Here is a 19,032-nt window from a genome sequence, read left to right as displayed (position 1 = left end):
GTTTAGTTTCACATGGGCAATTTTGAATTTGATTTATGGAGAAGATCTCTGCTAGCAAGTGCTCTGATAGTCGAGACCAACAAAAGTGGTAGTAAGTAGTAACAGAGCTTCCTCGAGTCATGGAAACTACCGTCCCATCAAGGATTAGTGGTCCAAACTAAGGCTTCACAGGACGATCAAGTACAAGAAGGCGTCATTATCACTACTCAAACTGGTGATTTCCTGGCCGTCCAAGCCCTGTGGGAGTAAGCCATGAGCCACTAGGTTATCAGGAGTCATTGACCTCATTCTAGAATCACCGGAATCGTGAATTGCATATGCACCAATGCTCCATGGGCTTCTTCTGTCAGTCTTGGGTTCATTCAACATGTAGGCTTTATTTGTTTGAACATAAAATATTTTCTTGAAGAATATTTTACGTATTTTTTGCTATTTGGTCCTGTCAAAAGACAAGGAAAATATATTTTATCACGTTGAACATTTTAATTCATATGGTCGAAAATGTTTTTAGCTAACTATTTTGTAGTATGATACAAGGGTTCACATCAATAAAGCTACAGTTCCCGACAGGGGAATCCCGATGCTCCGCCGGGCCCACTCCGGCCACCGGACATCTGATCCGAGCCATCCAAAAATTCAAAAAAAAAAATCCGAATGGGCTTGCGCGAGAATCAATAGCATCCGACTTGTTTAGGTGGCCGATCTAAACACTCCATTTTTTATGTGTATATTTGTGTATATATACACAAAAAATGGAGTGTTCGGATCGGCCACCTAAACACGTCGGATGCCATTGATTCTCGCGTGAGCCCACTCGGATTTTTTTTTAGAATTTTTGGACGGCTCGAATCAGTGGTCCGGTGGCCGGAGTGAGCCCGGCGGGGCGTCGGGATTCCGATTGGGAAAATGGGTCGGGAAGTGTAGACTTTCTGGGGTTCACATACAACCTCTATTATATACTCACGTTATATAGAACGTTTATTATACGTACATCTTTGCATGGAGGTGGCCGGAAAACAAAGCGGCGGCGAGATGGGGAGTGCGGCGGCGTGGTGGGCGGAGAGAGCTCGGAAGATCGGAAACGCGGTGGCGAAGGAAGGGAGAGAGGATCCGAGAAAGGTGGTTCACTCGGTGAAAGTGGGCATGGCTGTGACTGTGGCATCAATGGTGTACCTGTTGGAGCCGTTGTTTCACGGGATGGGTCGGAACAACTCGATATGGGCCGTACTCACCGTCATCCTCGTCCTCGAGTTCACCGCTGGTACAGAATTTCGCTGTTTTATTTATTTATTTTTTGATATCGCAAAACCAACACAACAGACTTCAAATCAGAAATTAAACATATATATCGAAACAGAAACAATGTGGAGTTTCTCCGTATCTGGTTCGAACTGACTCTATCAAATAGTAGCCCTTAAATCTAGGTCAGAAACAGAGTGGCGAAAAATTTGGCGTCGGCTCATACTCACTGCCTATTTTTTTCCTAGAAGCGCTGGTAATTTCGACGCAAACCTATTCCTAAATTGAAGAAATTGATATACAGAGGAAGTCGAACAGAAACCCTAATTACAACATACATTGGGGCGCAGCTGAAGAAGAAGACGAAGGGGGGATTAAAATTTCACTGTTATAAATGTTAGGCTTTTATTGTGCATGTATGCATGTGATCATTTCTGATCGATCGATACATATAGTCGAATATCTATCGAACCCGGCTATGGACCTTCATTTTTGTTCAAAATAGTTGTTTAATGCATGCCATTAAAAATTATCTCATTCGGATATTGACAAGTGCTTATCAACTCATTCGACTTTCGATTGTACTTTAGAATTCTTAATTGCAAATTCTAATGCAATTTCTGAATAAAAAATTGAATGAATCGATCAAGCACTTGTCAATATCAAAATGAACTGGTTTTTAAGAGCACATTAAAAAAGAGTACACCCCCTTATTCCGGTTTCGATGACCACGCATTCTACAAGCCACTTGTGGGTCTCTAGTAATCCCGAAAAAAATGAACGTCGTGGAATTCATTTGTGTGGGACTTGAAATGGACCCAACACATCGTTACACAATTGGTAACCACCCCTTTGGTTCCCCTAGTATTCTGTGGTATTCATTAGCCCAATAGCTGTGGGAGTTTGTTTGTTTGTTTGTAAATTGTAATCCTTGCATTGGTTTCAATGGGTTCGTGGCAAAAGCTGTATGATGAATCAGAGCTGTATCGCCGATGAATTAATAAAGCCCAAGTGAAGCACAAACTTAAGCCCCGTTTCTGGGCACATTGTTTTTTTTTTTAATGCTAATTCGCAACCACCCCGCAAATTCGAAAAGCAATACAAGGGATCTGGTTTTGGGGTTGTGGGGCTTGTGGGTTTCTTTTTCTTGGTGGCACAATTTGGTTTTGGGGGGAGTTTGAATTTTTTTGGATGGTTTGCTACAGTTTCTTTTTAAAAAAATTCTCTCTTTGTCCTATAAAGAATTAAAGTCTGTGTTACGTGGAGTGTGATTGGTTCTTTTAACATCCAATTTTGTTCTTGAATTGGATGTCTTGACATCTAGGATGGTTAAATGGTGGACTCTAATAACCCATGCAACATGAATGGTGAAAATTGACCAACTCTTGGTGATTCAGGTGCCACATTGTATAAAGGAATCAACAGAGGGATTGGGACACTTGCTGCCTTAAGTTTTGCACTTCTTATCGAGATCGTGGCACGCCACGTTGGCCACATTGGTTGTGCAATCAGTATTGGCTTTTCAGTTTTCCTTACCGGTATGTAATAGGAATTCCATTTTCATATTCTCTCTATTATGATTCCCTGTTTTATCATCTTTTCCTGAAAGACCAATACAGCATTTCTCCTGGCATCATGTAGATTATAATCACTCATAGCGTTGTTAGATTGGAGTAGTACTGCAAAACACAGAAGAAATCAAAAGTTAAACATTGCTCTAGAAATGACTTCCACGAGACTAAGGTGTAATGATAAGATGAAAGAAATCACTAAGAGAAGCTTCATTATCATCTCATGGTTATAGATCTTCTTTCATACAAGGGAATAACTGACTTCCCCCACCATGCAAGAAATCAGATACTGATGAATACCTTACATGTGCTAGAGGCATGGGAGAATCATTGTATATTTAACCGTACATATTAATTACTCCACAAGTTTGCAGGTGCTTTTATGACATACATGAGGTTCATCCCTGCAATGAAGAAGCATTGTGACAATGGATTAATAGTATTTCTTCTGACATTTAATTTGATAACGGTTGGTTCTTATCACGATGACAACGTGTTCCATTCGGCAATCCAACGTAATTACACTATTGCCATTGGATGTGGCATATGCATCATCACAAGTCTCTTGATTCTTCCCAACTGGTCTGGTGAAGACCTCCACAGCTCCATTATATCTAAGTTTGAAGATTTGGCAAAAGTAATCCAAGGTATGGGTAGCTAGCTGTTTCAATCTGATGACCTTTATTTTCATAAATCGGTAGCCCTATTATAGTAAACGGAGAATTCACTAATTCATGTGTCGAAGTCCAGGGTGATACCTGAAGAAGAAAAGGGGAAAAGAGCACGAGTGTGCCAGCAATTCCCATCCTTACACTTGTTATTTTTGCTAATCTGACATATATGTGCATTTTTGTTAAAGGAAAAGAGAATGTGGGAAAAAAGTAGAGCATGTGCACCTTTTCCTTTGTTTCCTAGGAAACATTTAACAAAGAAAATGGTGAAAAATATTTTGGGTCTTGAAGGGACGGGGGGTAAAACATATTGCCAGTTTGGAAAGAACAAATCTCTCACTTTCTCTGTCTTTTTATCAATGATGAGGCATAGATTGATAAAGGTCACTATTACAGCAACGATTTTTGCGTAGATGCTGAAACTTGTTTATGAGAAATTTATTCTTCTTCTTTAATGTTATATTTCCTGTATCTTAACACGGTTTAGAGACTTTTATGGCTCATAAAGTCTGCAGGATGACAGAGTGAAAATGCATAGTCCCTGATGACCTCACAGGTATTGATACATCAGTACATTTTGACCCCATTCAATTTTTGGGTATATTTTTTGCTTTGACTGAATCATGAGTAAGTTACGGTTGGGCTTCAAGACAATGCGCTGAAGAACTTTCACCTGCACTAGCTACACTTGACCAAACAAATTCTTTCTGGCACTTGGTTTCTAAATCTAGCAGCAGGAACCTCACAAACAAGATTATTCTATCCATTAGGTTCCCTTTATACATAATGACATGGCCTAAAAATATTGCAGCATGTGTAGAAGAATATTTTCAAGTACCAGATACGAAAGATGCGAGCAAATCCTCAAAAACTACTGCTCTGGAGAAAAGCTACGAAGAAATTTTTCAATGTAATTCAACAGAGGAATCCTTGGTATGATTTTAGTTGTTTTTGCTCATATGCCTCATATTTAGCCTCTAAATAAATACGAAAACCGGAGAACAGAAGTTTTATTTGCTCTCTGACCTAATACTCACCGAGTTTACAGGCTACATTCGCTAGCTGGGAGCCTCGCCATTCGAGGTATTGTTATCCTTGGAAGCAATATGTGCATTTGGGAACTGTTCTAAGTCGTCTAGCATACACTGCTTTTGTTTTACATGGTTGTTTAGAATCTCATGTTCAGGTACGTATCGCAAATCTTCACATGCTTTACTGGGGAGTTTAGCGTTGGGGGCCGTGGAGATGTTCATTTAGTGTGCAAATAATTTCAGGTTAAAGGCACATAGAACAAAATCATGTGTAAAATAAACTAGCTTAATGCATCCCTTCAATCCGTTGGTTGGCCTCATTGTTTTCCATAGTGCCAGATTTCGGTTGACAAATCACAAAAGGATGCCTTAACATCCAAATTTTGGTTTATAAACTACCTGTATAGAAAAAACTCCATCAGAGCATCTTTTGCTCCTCCATAAAGAACTTATTTATTGGTGGTTTCAAAAAGTAGAAAACCTAAAGGACATTTATTCTTGTCCTTAACGTTTGATAATCGCCATTTTAAAAAACTTATAAGTCCAAATTTCTTTGATCATCTTTACGTTTTTCTTTATCTGGGGTAGAACCTGTCTTCTGGTGACCTGTGGTCCAAAAGAAGCCTGTATAAGCTGGATTTTTGGATGTTACTTGTAACATCAATATATAAAGTGTTGACAAACTCATTGATCATAACTGCATATATCCAGTAGTTGAGTTTGACATTCTGGAGTGGGATTCTACTATTGCATGCCACAATTTTTCCATTTCTGGTGTTTTAGGCTCCTCAGACGGTTCGAGCGTTGTTTAAAGAACCTTGCGAACACGTGGCAGAAGAAATAGTAAAAGTCCTTTCGGAACTAGCAGAAACCATAAAGAAGCATCACCATTTCTCAGCCCACATTTCAGATCACCTTCATGAAGCTCTGGAAGAACTTGATGCCTCCATTAAGACTCAACATCAGCTCTTTCTCCCTTCCAACCCAACAAAAACTGAAGCAGCCAAGCCTTCTGAGATTCTTGGGTCGCAAATACGGGGGCCAGAACAGCTCAAGATAAGGAACAGAACGACTAGTAAGACTGTGATCACACGACTTGAATTCTCTGAGGCACTTCCATTTTCCGCTTTTGTTTCGCTGCTGATTGAGACCGTGGCTCAGCTTGACCTTGTGATAGAAGAAGTAGAAGAGTTGGCGAAGGTTGCGCATTTTAAGGAGTTCCATGAAGAAGATGACAGCATAGAAAACAAGGTGGTTCCAGTGAAAATCCTAAGGGCTGCAAAGATATCCAGTTACTGACAGGCAATCTGATGACTGAAAATTTGCAATTTCTGCTTTCAAAGCTGAACAGGAGTGACAAATAAATTTGTTGCTATCAGGTTAAATAGCAGCTTTGTCACATTTTTTGCTACATAATGTCAATTCTAAAGACACTTTCAACCGATTTGTTACATTTTTTGCAGCAAGAACTAGTGAGGTGCCTGTTTTTCATTGCTTGTTTATCTTCATCTAGTACCAAATAATTCCTACAGAAACAATTTTTCTTACTGGATGGCACCGAACAGTTGCTCTAAATAATGTTTATTGGAAGATAAGGGATTTCTCTTTGAATCTTTTCCTTCCATGATTTTTGGATCATTAAATTTAGCTTGTCATCAAAATCACCATGGTAAAATAATTATATAAACACTTAATAAGTTGTGCTGAGGACGACAATAACACTGTTACAAAGAAAAGGGTCATCAAGAATTCCTCGGAATAGAGTCTAATGTATAATGCCCCAGCCTTCCAATTCTATACAAATTAAGTAACTTGGCAGCAACCTTAGTGTGAGCCTCTGTGTCTACAAGCACCTTAAAAGCTTTCTGCAATTCTGAAAATTGTGCCTCAATAAGTTCCACTAAATCCTTTCCAGCTTCCGGATTACTAGGAAAAGATGAAACCGTCTCAAAGAGAGTACGACGAACATCATGCACCGCAAAATCCTGTGAACAATTGCGAATGTAGTTATCAGATGAAGATCGAGATAAAAGGAGCTATAAACTTTACCCGAAACAAATAGCAACAAACCAAATGACATTTCAATTGAGGGGGGAAGCAAAAATAGGAAGCACTAGTTTGCTATGAAAGATACTGATGTAAACTTGGAAGAGCAAAATTAGCCAAGAGAAGGCAATTTAGGGGGAAACAGGGAACAAAGTATTCAGTTCGAGACACATCCTAACGTAGTTCGAAGAAAAGTGCTTCCACTTTTCAAAAGCGTACTTTCACAAGAAAAAAAAATCCATATAAACTACTGAAATTTACATGATAGATTTTTATTTTATTTTATCGGCAACATGATAGATTATTAGATTGATAGATGATTATTTGCACCTGCGTATGATCTGTTGCATACTGCTTCCGTCTCTTGTCCAACTCGGAGTCACTTGATGTTTCCATTCCGTCAACTGTTATTTTTTCACTATGATGCATAAACAATTTTGCCCATTTCTTGTATTCATCACTCAAGTTGTGGATTGCAAGAAAATATTGAGCTAGTTCTGATTCCCCAATTAAGCAGTCATTAATAGCTCCTGCATTTCAAATCAGGCACATGAGCTGAGCTGCTCGATGGTTAAATATCATTTTTGTTTGACCAATCCCAAATGACCCTGTCAGCTCATAAAACAAGATTTTCAGTTTTCTGCATTATCATACCTGTTAAAGCAAGTTTGGAGCACACCTCAGCATCAGGAATCATAGGAGGCAGTACCCCAGGGGTGTCCAGGGCATAGATGTTTGGATGGCTACCAATCTGGAAATGAAAATCACCAAACAATTTGCATGATGAACGGTGAAAATACAGAGGAGAGAATTGAAGAAAATAGACATGCTGAAAAACTTCAGCATGTAAAGGTATATAGTGATGGCGTATAGTATCTTTTCAAATTCCTTGGCAACCAACCAAACCATCATGGGTAACAAAAAAACCACACTATGAATACCAAGGATCTTAGGCAGCCCGCAACCACAAGTCCAGTCTAGTGCTAGTAACTGTCATATTGGCTTATTCAAGTGTGTGAACATGATTCCAAAAGAAGTTCTAGAAAATGGAAAAAGCCAGAAGATTGCACACCTTCAGGCTGCTGATATCTTTTGTCTCCCCTGGCAAGTGGCAACGGACTCACGGTTGCATGTTTCAACTTTCCTTTCTCTTATATAAAAAAGAATCCCACCAAATTATAATCACAGCAAATCCATTTTGAAGGGAAACTAGTTCTTTCAAATCAGAATTGAATTTGACAAAAACCAACAACTAATGGGATTTCATAAGGTTGAAGCACCTGCAGCGCTAATCCGGCCAATTTGATGCAAGGCGTTAGCAAGGGCTGACTTCCCTACATTTGGAATCCGAGAAGCATTACTGTTATGGTATGGTTTGCATGATCAGTCCTCGTCAATTCTCGAACCCGAGCTTGTAAAAAGTTCAGGAACTGTAAATATTTGACATGCAAACTAAATTTGATTAGCTAAGATTGAATTAGGAGAATCCACTACAAGAAAACCTCAAGCATTATTCTCTTCTCATGTATGAAAACTATTTTTGAACTTCTCAATGTTGACACACTGTTCATAGTAGAGTCAAATTTTTCACTGACCAAAAGTGACCCTGTCAGAATAGCTGCTGTAAAGAGTCTAAAGTACCATGTGGACTCCTCGAGCATTTCCACGCAACAGCTGCAGTTGAAACTGCTCCGATAACACTTCCGGCAGCACCATATTTTTGCTGCTTCACAGGCCGTCCTCAGCTGAAAAAGAAAGAATAACAAATTAGGTATTCCATTATTCCACATGCCAAGTACTAAAAGTAAGCCACTGGCAATAACACAAGTAGTAAAAAAAGTGCACCACAGCAGCCATCATCTGCCTCCGGCGTGAGTAAATCGTGTACCATTATCCCAGTTCCCTAGTGCTGTGTAGTAACACATAAGCCAAGCATCCTAAAACTGTCATTGCAACTATGGAATTGTTTTTAGTATAACGGCACATATTGGAAAGCATGACCAAAAAGAAAACAATCAAGTGAACTTGGTATCCTGTCGTTTTCTCTCAAAATGAGAACCATAAATGGGAAGGGAATGCTGTTTAACTGCAAGTTCTGATAGTTAACAGGCTGGTAACTCTATACTGGTATACTGCTGCCGACATCCATACTAATGCTGATGGACAATGTTTTACTCAAAGTATACTCCTACTGCATAAACTACTCAGAAAACATCCGCACTCCATATGCATTCCCGTACGGAGTGTTCTATGTGAGACACCCAGGGGCGGACCCACCATAGCGCACGTGGGGTCACGTGCCCCCACGCCCTTTAAAAAAAAAATTTTTTTTTCGATTTTGTATATATATTATTTATGTTGAATGTATGTAAGTACTTGTTGGTTGGTGCACTGGTAGAGTTTTCTCCTTTTAAGCAAGAGGTAGTGGGTTTAAGACTTCGCACATGCTCTCCTGCAGGTATTTTTTGCATTTTCCCAAAAGGCAGTAGAAAAAGGTAATGTGTGTGTGTTTTTTATTACCCAAAAGGCTGAAAATAGTAGTGTATACCTTGTTTTTTATATTATTCGTGGGTTCGAGTCTACTCCCACAGTGCATTTGTATACTTTTTGCCCCAAAACTGTAATAGTAGAGTTAGTAATAGAAAAATAGATGATGAACATGTGATAATGTTGTTTTAATGCATTTAGTCAAGGTGCGCAAATTTACACGAGTAGCTAATTATTAAAATACATATATTTTAAATTGTTAATTTATCATGAATTCTAAAATTATTTTGGAGTAAATGTGCTTAACTATAACTCATATATTACGGTTACAAAAAAAATTGGTGCCCCCGCTCTGTCAAATTCCTGGGTCCGCCACTGGAGACACCATTGCTGGACCTCCAAACATGTAAGACATGAGATGGTAAATGTTGATGAACTGGTGAAAAGAATAGTTATACATATGAGATTTTGTATCAGTTCTTGGAGAAGAGTGAAGTGTACAACTGCAAATTATCAATTGTGTTTGGCATGCCAAATCTCTCCTGAACTAATTCATACCAGAGGTATATAATTCGTTATTGTAATAATCAAATCCTAATTCACCCAAGATTATGAACATTCCAAACATATTCTACTTCAGATTAGACCCCACCGGTTAACATTCCAAAAAAAAAAAAAAAGAGTATGAAAAACGTTACAAATGGTGAGTTGGAGAGGAGAGTGCATACTTAGATCGCATTCCAAAGATGCGTGTTTGGTTCCTCGCCTGGTCGCTAAGCAGTTGAAAGCTCTTATCTTGGGTAGTGGACTAGCAAGGTACCCATGTAAGAATAAACCCCTGTTTCAGAAATATGAGTTCTCATTAATCCAGATGTCATTGTAGCAAACAATTGCGGGCATAAGCAAACGTTTGTGGCTAGGTACTAAAATTCCGCGTTCATGAGCAAAACTTCGCGGCCACAGTTTACACTTTTCACATCGTGTTTCAGAAATGCGAGTTCCCATGAGCCCAAACGATCTCGTTGCAAAAGTTGGCGGCTAGAAGCAAAAGTTTGAGATCAGGTACCAAAAGTTCGTGTCCATGAGCACAAAAGTTTGCGGCCTTCGTTTATAATAGAAGGTGGTTCAGTTTTGCGCTTTCCGAATAACGCGGTCACAAGCTTCAGGTGTTTCTGTTTCAGTTTCTACACTTAGAGGAAGAACTCGATTATTGAAAGCGTGATTCCCATTCGTGAATCTCGTGTGTTTACATGCCTCTTGGCCGTGGTACACCTGGCCGAAAATAATTACACTTGGTCGCGTTTAATTAAATCTTGCCGCCAATTATTAAAAGCGTGATTCCCATTCGCGAATCTCGTGTGTTTTACATGCCTGCGACTAATTACATTTGGCAGCAAATAATTACACTTGGATGCATGAAATTACAACTGGCCGCCAATTATTAAAAACGTGATTAACATTCGCGAATCTCTTGTGTTTACATGCCTCTTGGCCGCGACGAATTATGCTTGGCCGCTTATAAGTGCAACTGGCTGCATATTATTGAAAGCGTGATTCTCATTCACGAATCTCGTGTGTTTACATGCCTCTTGACCACTACTAATTATACTTGGCCGCTTATAATTACACTTGGACGCGTGAAATTACAATTGGCCACCAATTATTGAAAACGTGATTTCCATTCGCGAATCTCGTGTGTTTACATGTCTCTTGGCCGCGACGAACTACAACTGGCCGCTTATAATTACACTTGGCCGCGTGTAATTACAATTGGCCGCCAATTACTGAAAACGTGATTCCCATTTGCGAATCTTGTGTGCCTACATGCCTCTTGGCCGCGACAAACTACGCTTGGCCGCTTATAATTACACTTCGCCGCTTGTAATTGCAATTGGCCGCTTAAAATAGAAGCGTGGTTCCGTTTCACGCTTTCCATATAACACCCCACACTGTTTCTACAGGAAGAACCAAAGAAGTGAAGAGCTCGATCACTCTTCTCTCTGTCTCCTCTCTGCAAAAATGGCCGGAAAACATTCCTCCTCCATAACACCCCGCACGACTCCTCCTTTTCCTCCTCTCTCTCCTCTTCTACACCATCTCCCTCTTCACATCTCCTTCCGATCCCTCCCGCTCCGCTCCTCCCCAAACTCTAACCCCAGCGCCGACTACTCCTTCGTCGCCTCCTGCGAGAAATTCCTCGCCCAAAAACCTCGCGTTCTATTGGATGACACCGTGGCTTCATCAAGCGAACAAGGCGTGAAGAATCTGGACGATATGATTTGGAAAACAGAGACCGAAAGGCTCTACGGCGATCCGTTTCTTCCTCCTCTTAGGGTTTACGTTTACGAGATGCCGAAGAAGTTCACGTACGATCTGCTGACGTTGTTTCAGAATACGTACAGAGAGACGTCGAATCTCACTTCGAATGGTAGCCCTGTGCACCGTTTGATCGAACAGGCATGATTCTTGACATCTTCTGAGTCTATTTCTTAACATTATTTCTTTATTGTTAACTGTTTGATTGGGCCTGTGGTAGAATTCCTGTGCATTGGCCGATAAAAAAAATTCCTGTGGATTCATTGATTGGTTGAATTTTAAGTCGGTGCGTTTCGTGAATTTAGTTTCATTGACTTTAATGCCTTTGAGTAGTTAGTTAGGATGAGCTCGGTTAGTTAAAATTTAATCAGTTAAGTCGAGGCCAAATATTCGAGCTCAATTGGTATTTAAGAGCTTGAGCTCGGTTCGATTACTAAACAAGCCTCTATAAATAAGGCGAGTGCATACATACGAGTCGAGCTACAGTTAACCAAAGTTCGGCTCGTTTACTAAATGAACCTTTAATGAGCCTCGAGCTACTCGCGAAATGGTTTGTGTGTTTTTAATTTATTTTCTCAGGCTGGTAAGAAATTTCCTTGGGCTATGGGATTTGAGAAAAATCCAGGCCATTTAGAGATCACTATAGCGTCATTCCAGAATTTTGTTTTTGAAAATGTTAAGTTCGTTGATATTGTTATGGAGTGTGGAGCCTAATAGTATGGTATAGCAAGGCATGTCTCTCGAATCCAATAACAAAGGGAACAGTAGTATATTCTACACCTAGCTATATACATTTAGGGAGAGGAATGCATTCCGTAGTTCTTCTTTATCATAGGGAAATTGCTGCAGCTATGGTGGCTGAAGCCTTCATGGATGAACCCACATAAATCCAGTGTTCCTTTAAGATTGTGCTTCTGTTTTCTTTTTCTTCTGTATTCATATCTTCAACATGAAGTTGTGGTAGGTACCAGTTTGTTGATTTACCTCCCAAGTTTGAGAGGAGTGAGTGGACGTGGAGAGATGGCACATGGGTCTCCAGCTATCAGTCAAGCTGCCCAACCTGTGCCGTTCGGTGCCCATCTGCTGCTACCCACTCGTTGACGGAGGCTTGAGTGCCTCTGGCCTTTTCTCCTTGTGCTTTGCCTATTTATATGCATGTTTTCCATATGAACTTATGGAGAGAGAGAGAGAGAGACGTCGTAAAACTCCATTGTTTCTGTTTGTATTGAATTTGAGTGATTTCTCCTTGGAGCGGGCCAAACCTAGCCTCTAATATTGCACGGTAGACTGGGTTAGGAAATTGTACAACTAGAAATAAGAATGCCCTGCCACTGCTAATCCATCTCTTCCCTTCAAGCTACAAAATATTTTCCTCACCTTAGGAAGTTAGGATTAAAAGAAAGGACTTGGTAGCTCTTTGAACTGTATATGCAAACAAGAGGCCACAAAAAGGTTCCTTGGAGTAAGCGGGGGTCGTGACAGGTGCGGCCGCGCTAGTTCCCCCGGATGTTTGGGTTGTGCAGTCGGGTCCATTTAGCGGCCCAGCTATAGGGTTGTTCCTCCGTTATATTAAAAAAAAAAAAGGCCACAAGAAGGTTCCTTGTCTCCTCTGAACAATAATCAATCAGAATCACAGCACTTTTTTTAGTTTTGGCAGTCTAGATGCTTATGACATTTAGAGTTCATTTCCTCATAAGTCATAACAGATCCCTCTTGCCCAAGAAAGTAGCTCAAGAACTGTACCAAGGGCAAATGTTTTCAAATGTTCTAACTTCTAGCCTTACAAAATACTTACAACTTGTTCCTTCCAAACATATTCAAAGTCTATTCTCGATCTTTATTTGCTGCCACGACTTCCTTGAGATCATCCACGTTATAAACCCGTGTGTTCTCGAGATCCATCACATGCGAATTACCAACTAAAGAGAAATGTGAACTAGCGCAGGAGAGAGAGAGAAAGAAGGGAATATGAATTTCAATTACATGTCATAAGGAAATAAGCAACCAACAAGCCCAAACCAAAAAAAAACTAGCAATTTCTGAATTCTGCATTCGAAATAGGTAGTCATTCCGTATTTCCATCATTCCAAATTCATCATTCAAGGTTCAAGTGCAATAATATACAAAGAGAGAGAAATGAAGGGTAATGTATTTGAGTTTTAGAAGAAAAACCGATCAAGTCCCTATCTGTGTAGTGTGTAAGCAAGGGAAGGGGAGACTAAGAGTATACAGTACAATAGTATTAGAGAGACTTATTCACGGCGCACAATGAACCAGTCATTTGCGGAGGCATCAAATCACAGCCGTCCGTTTCGACAATCAACGGTCGGGATTTTAATAAAAAAATTCCGGGGAAAAGTTTCAATTCACTTCAGACGTGCCTCCGTAAAAACTTCATTAAAATCCGGACCGTTCAATTCACTTTAGACGCGCGCGATCGGGGCTCCGTAAACTCTTTTTCACATAAACGACCGCAAAGAAGGTTTTTCTCCGGACACTTTACCCTTAAGTTTTATATTATGAACATATACTACTATATCACATTAAAGGTAAAATAGTTAGAAATATTTATAATAGTGGTAAAATTATTCATATATATATATATATATATATATATATATATATATATATATATATATATATATATATAATAAATATCTCACTGTCCGGTTTGGTTAACTTACGGTTTAAAATAAAAATCCACGTTCGGACCGCGAGTCACAACTTTTTAATTTTTGAATCCGTGTCCGGACCAATAATCCACGATTTCAATCCAAAACGTACGGATCGGTACGTTTCGGACCGATTTTATGGTTCACCGGGTTTTTTGATCAGCCCTAACAAGAACATGCCTATTGTTCATCTAAATTGAGTATAGCAGCGAAAGAATAAATCGGACCGTCTATTAACTAGCTATTTCCCTCTGAAGTTTCAGCACGAAGCAAGATCTCACACAATGAAAATAATGCTTAGAGAGAAAAGGTTGAAACGGGTCCATGCTTACTTTTAATTGGGCCAGCCCAATTTAAAAGGCCACATATTGGCGAATAGATAAAAGGGTTCACATACAACCTCCTATTATATACTCACGTTATATAGAACGTTTATTATACGTACATTGTTGCATGGAGGTGGCCGGAAAACAAAGCAGCGGCGAGATGGAGAGTGCGGCGGCGTGGTGGACGGAGAGAGCTCGGAAGATCAGAAACGCGGTGGCGAAGGAAGGTTCCCCTAGTATTTTGTGGTATTCAATAGCCCAATAGCTGTGGGAGTTTGTTTGTTTGTTTGTAAATTGTAATCCTTGCATTGGTTTCGGCAAAAGCAGTATGATGAATCAGAGCCGTATCGCGATGAATTAATAGAGCCCAAGTGAAGCACAAACTTAAGCCCCGTTTGGTTATGGGGCTTGTGGGTTTCTTTTTCTTGGTGGCACAATTTGGTTTTGGGGGGAGTTTGAATTTTTTTTGGATGGTTTGCTACAGTTTTTTTTTGTTTTTTTATTTATTTATTTTGAATTGTCTCTCTTTGTCCTATGAAGAATTAAAGTCTGTGTTACGAGGAGTGTGATTGGTTTTTTTTACATCCAATTTTGTTATGGATGCCCTCTGTGCTTTTAGTCTTGAATTGGATGTTCTCCTGCAATGTACTTGACATCTAGGATGGTTAAATGGTGGACTCTAATAACCCATGCAACATGAATGGTGAAAATTGACCAACTCTTGGTGATTCAGGTGCCACATTGTATAAAGGAATCAACAGAGGGATTGGGACACTTGCTGCCTTAAGTTTTGCACTTCTTATCGAGATTGTGGCATGCCACGCTGGCCACATTGGTTGTGCAATCAGTATTGGCTTTTCAGTTTTCCCTACTGGTATGTAATAGGAATTCCATTTTCATATCTCTCTATTATGATTCCCTGTTTTGTTATCTTTTCCAGAAAGACCAATACAGCATTTCTCCTGGCATCATGTCGATTATAATCACTCACAGCGTTGTTAGATTGGAGTAGTACTGCGAAACACAGAAGAAATCAAAAGTTAAACATTGCTCTAGAAATGACTTCCACAAGACTAAAGTCTAATGATAAGACGAAAGAAATCGATCACTAAGAGAGTTTCTTTGCTTCATTATCATCTCATGGTTATAGATCTTCTTTCATACAAGGGAATAACTGACTTCCCCCACCATGCAAGAAATCAGATACTGATGAATACCTTACATGTGCTAGAGGCATGGGAGAATCATCGTATATTTAACCGTACATATTAATTAGTATTCCACAAGTTTGCAGGTGCTTTTACGACATACATGAGGTTCATCCCTGCAATGAAGAAGCATTGTGACAATGGATGAATAGTATTTCTTCTGACATTTGATTTGATAACAGTTGGTTCTTCTCACGATGACAACGTGTTCCATTTGGCCATCCCACGTATTTACACTATTGCCATTGGATGTGGCATATGCATCATCACAAGTCTCTTGATTCTTCCCAACTGGCCGGTCTGGTGAAGACCTCCTGAAGATTTGGCAAAAGAAATCCAAGGTATGGGTAGCTAGCTGTTTCAATCTGATGACCTTTATTTTCATAAATCGGTATCCCTATTATAGTAAAAAAAAATTCACTAATTCATGTGTCGAAGTCCAGGGTGACCCCTGAAGAACAAAAGGGGAGAAGTGCACGAGCGTGCCAGCAATATTTCCCATCCTTACACTTGTTATTTTTGCTAATCTGACATTTTTGTGCATTTTTGTTAAAGGAAAAGAGAATGTGGGAAAAAAGTATAGCATGTGCACCTTTTCCTTTGTTTCCTCGGAAACATTTAACAAAGAAAATGGTGTAAAATATTTTGGGTTTTAAAGGGACGGGGTAAAACATATTGCCAGTTTGGAAAGAACAAATCTCTCCCTTTCTCTGTCTTTTTATCAATGATGAGCCATAGATTGATATAGGTCAGTATTACTGCAATGAAATTTGCGTAGAAGCTGAAACTTGTTTATGAGAAATTTATGCTTCTTCTTTAATGTTATATTTCCTTTATCTTAACACGGTTTAGAGACTTTTATGGCTCATAAAGTCTGCAGGATGAGAGAGTGAAAATGCATAGTCCCTGATGACCTCACAGGTATTGATACATCAGTACATTTTGACCCCATTCAATTTTTGGGTATATTTTTTGCTTTGACCGAATCATGAGTAAGTTACGGTTGGGCTTCAAGACAATGCGCTGAAGAACTTTCACCTGCACTAGCTACACTTGACCAAACAAATTCTTTCGGGCTCATAAAGTCTGCAGGATGACGGAGTGAAAATGCATGGTCCCTGATGACCTCACAGGTATTGATACATCAGTACATTTTGACCCCATTCAATTTTTGGGTATATTTTTTGCTTTGACTGAATCATGAGTAAGTTACGGTTGGGCTTCAAGACAATGCGCTGAAGAACTTTCACCTGCACTAGCTACACTTGACCAAACAAATTCTTTCGGGCTCATAAAGTCTGCAGGATGAGAGAGTGAAAATGCATAGTCCCTGATGACCTCACAGGTATTGATACATCAGTACATTTTGACCCCATTCAATTTTTGGGTATATTTTTTGCTTTGACTGAATCATGAGTAAGTTACGGTTGGGCTTCAAGACAATGCGCTGAAGAACTTTCACCTGCACTAGCTACACTTGACCAAACAAATTCTTTCGGGCACTTGGTTTCTAAATCTAGCAGCAGGATCCTCACAAACAAGATTATTCTATCCATTAGGTTCCCTTTATACATAATGACATGGCCTAAAAATATTGCAGCATGTGTAGAAGAATATTTTCAAGTACCAGATATGAAAGATGCGAGCAAATCCTCAAAAACTACTGCTCTGGAGAAAAGCTACGAAGAATTTTTCAATGTAATTCAACAGAGGAATCCTTGGTATGATTTTAGTTGTTTTTGCTCATATGCCTCATATTTAGCCTCTAAATAAATACGAAAACCGGAGAACAGAAGTTTTATTTGCTCTCTGACCTAATACTCACCGAGTTTACAGGCTACATTCGCTAGCTGGGACCCTCGCCATTCGAGATATTGTTATCCTTGGAAGCAATATGTGCATTTGGGAACTGTTCTAAGGCGTCTAGCATACACTGCTTTTGCTTTACATGGTTGTTTAGAATCTCATGTTCAGGTACGTATCGCAAATCTTCACATGCTTTACTGGGGAGTTTAGCGTTGGGGGCCGTGGAGATGTTCATATAGTGTGCAAATAATTTCAGGTTAAAGGCACATAGAACAAAATCATGTGTAAAATAAACTAGCTTAATGCATCCCTTCAATCTGTTGGTCGGCCTCATTGTTTTCCATAGTGCCAGATTTCGGTTGACAAATCACAAAAGGATGCCTTAACATCCAAATTTTGGTTTATAAACTATCTGTATCGAAAAAACCCCATCAGAGCATCTTTTGCTCCTCCATAAAGAACTTATTTATTGGTGGTTTCAAAAAGTAGAAAACCTAAAAGGACATTTATTCTTGTCCTTAACGTTTGATAATCGCCATTTTAAAAAACTTATAAGTCCAAATTTCTTTGATCGTCTTTACGTTTTTCTTTATCTGGGGTAGAACCTGTCTTCTGGTGACCTGTGGTCCAAAAGAAGCCTGTATAAGCTGGATTTTTGGATGTTACTTCTAACATCAATGTATAAAGTGTTGACAAACCCATTGATCATAACTGCATATATCCAGCAGTTGAGTTTGAAATTCTGGAGTGGGATTCTAATATTGCATGCCACAATTTTTCCATTTCTGGTGTTTTAGGCTCCTCAGACAGTTCGAGCGTTGTTTAAAGAACCTTGCGAACACGTGGCAGAAGAAATAGTAAAAGTCCTTTCGGAACTAGCAGAAACCATAAAGAAGCATCACCATTTCTCAGCCCACATTTCAGATCACCTGCATGAAGCTCTGGAAGAACTTGATGCCTCCATTAAGACTCAACATCAGCTCTTTCTCCCTTCCAACCCAACAAAAACTGAAGCAGCCAAGCCTTCTGAGATTCTTGGGTCGCAAATACGGGGGCCAGAACAGCTCAAGATAATGAACAGAACGACTTGTAAGACTGTGATCACAGGACTTGAATTCTCCAGGGCACTTCCATTTTCCGCTTTTGTTTCCCTGCTGATTGAGACCGCGGCTCGGCTTGACCTTGTGATAGAAGAAGTAGAAGAGTTGGCGAAGGTTGCGCATTTTAAGGAGTTCCATGAAGAAGATGACAGCATAGAAATCAAGGTCGATGAGGGTTCCAGTGAAAATCCTAAGGGCTGCAAAGATATCCAGATACTGACAGGCAATCTGATGACTGAAAATTTGCAATTTCTGCTGTCAAAGCTGAACAGGAGCGACAAATAAATTTGTTGCTATCAGGTTAAATAGCAGCTTTGTCACATTTTTTGCTACATAATCTCAAATCCAAAGACACTTTCAACCGATTTGTTACAATTTTTTGCAGCAAGAACTAGTGAGGTGCCTGTTTTTCATTGCTTGTTTATCTTCATCTAGTACCAAATAAGTCCTACGGAAACAATTTTTCTTACTGGGATGGCACCGAACAGCTGCTCTAAATAACGTTTATTGGAAGATAAGGGATTTCCCTTTGAATCTTTTCCTTCCATGATTTTTGGAT

The 19,032-nt window shown here is 39.6% G+C and overlaps 2 protein-coding genes and 1 pseudogene across 5 annotated transcripts; 2 read left to right on the top strand and 1 right to left on the bottom strand.

Annotated features, from left to right (window-relative positions):
• Positions 1 to 972: 972 nt before the first annotated feature.
• LOC131334172 (aluminum-activated malate transporter 14-like) lies at positions 973 to 5,985 on the top strand. Its single transcript, XM_058369071.1, has 6 exons — positions 973 to 1,261; positions 2,637 to 2,777; positions 3,185 to 3,457; positions 4,293 to 4,414; positions 4,530 to 4,667; positions 5,296 to 5,985. Exons 1-6 carry the CDS (start codon positions 1,000 to 1,002, stop codon positions 5,809 to 5,811), a joined length of 1,452 nt encoding a protein of 483 aa, XP_058225054.1. The 5' UTR covers positions 973 to 999; the 3' UTR covers positions 5,812 to 5,985.
• A 141-nt stretch (positions 5,986 to 6,126) lies between these two features.
• LOC131332557 (DAR GTPase 2, mitochondrial-like) lies at positions 6,127 to 8,415 on the bottom strand (annotated as a pseudogene).
• Positions 8,416 to 11,364: 2,949 nt separating this feature from the next.
• On the top strand, positions 11,365 to 19,020 carry LOC131334169 (aluminum-activated malate transporter 14-like). 4 transcript variants are annotated; one of them, XM_058369065.1, is made up of 7 exons: positions 11,365 to 11,502; positions 15,093 to 15,233; positions 15,750 to 16,700; positions 16,795 to 16,912; positions 17,168 to 17,288; positions 17,404 to 17,541; positions 18,171 to 19,020. In XM_058369065.1, exons 5-7 carry the CDS (start codon positions 17,169 to 17,171, stop codon positions 18,756 to 18,758), a joined length of 846 nt encoding a protein of 281 aa, XP_058225048.1. In that variant the 5' UTR covers positions 11,365 to 11,502; positions 15,093 to 15,233; positions 15,750 to 16,700; positions 16,795 to 16,912; position 17,168; the 3' UTR covers positions 18,759 to 19,020. The 4 variants fall into 4 exon arrangements, with proteins under 4 accessions (XP_058225048.1, XP_058225050.1, XP_058225051.1 ...); XM_058369067.1 differs by lacking the exon at positions 11,365 to 11,502 and having other exon boundaries at positions 15,095 to 15,233; positions 15,654 to 17,288; XM_058369068.1 differs by lacking the exon at positions 11,365 to 11,502 and having other exon boundaries at positions 15,095 to 15,233; positions 15,647 to 17,288.
• The last annotated feature ends 12 nt before the right edge of the window (positions 19,021 to 19,032 follow it).

This window comes from Rhododendron vialii, chromosome 7a (genome assembly GCF_030253575.1).
Source record: "Rhododendron vialii isolate Sample 1 chromosome 7a, ASM3025357v1".
In the NCBI taxonomy this organism is placed as follows: domain Eukaryota; kingdom Viridiplantae; phylum Streptophyta; class Magnoliopsida; order Ericales; family Ericaceae; genus Rhododendron; species Rhododendron vialii.
This window is presented reverse-complemented; position numbering and strand designations above follow the sequence as displayed.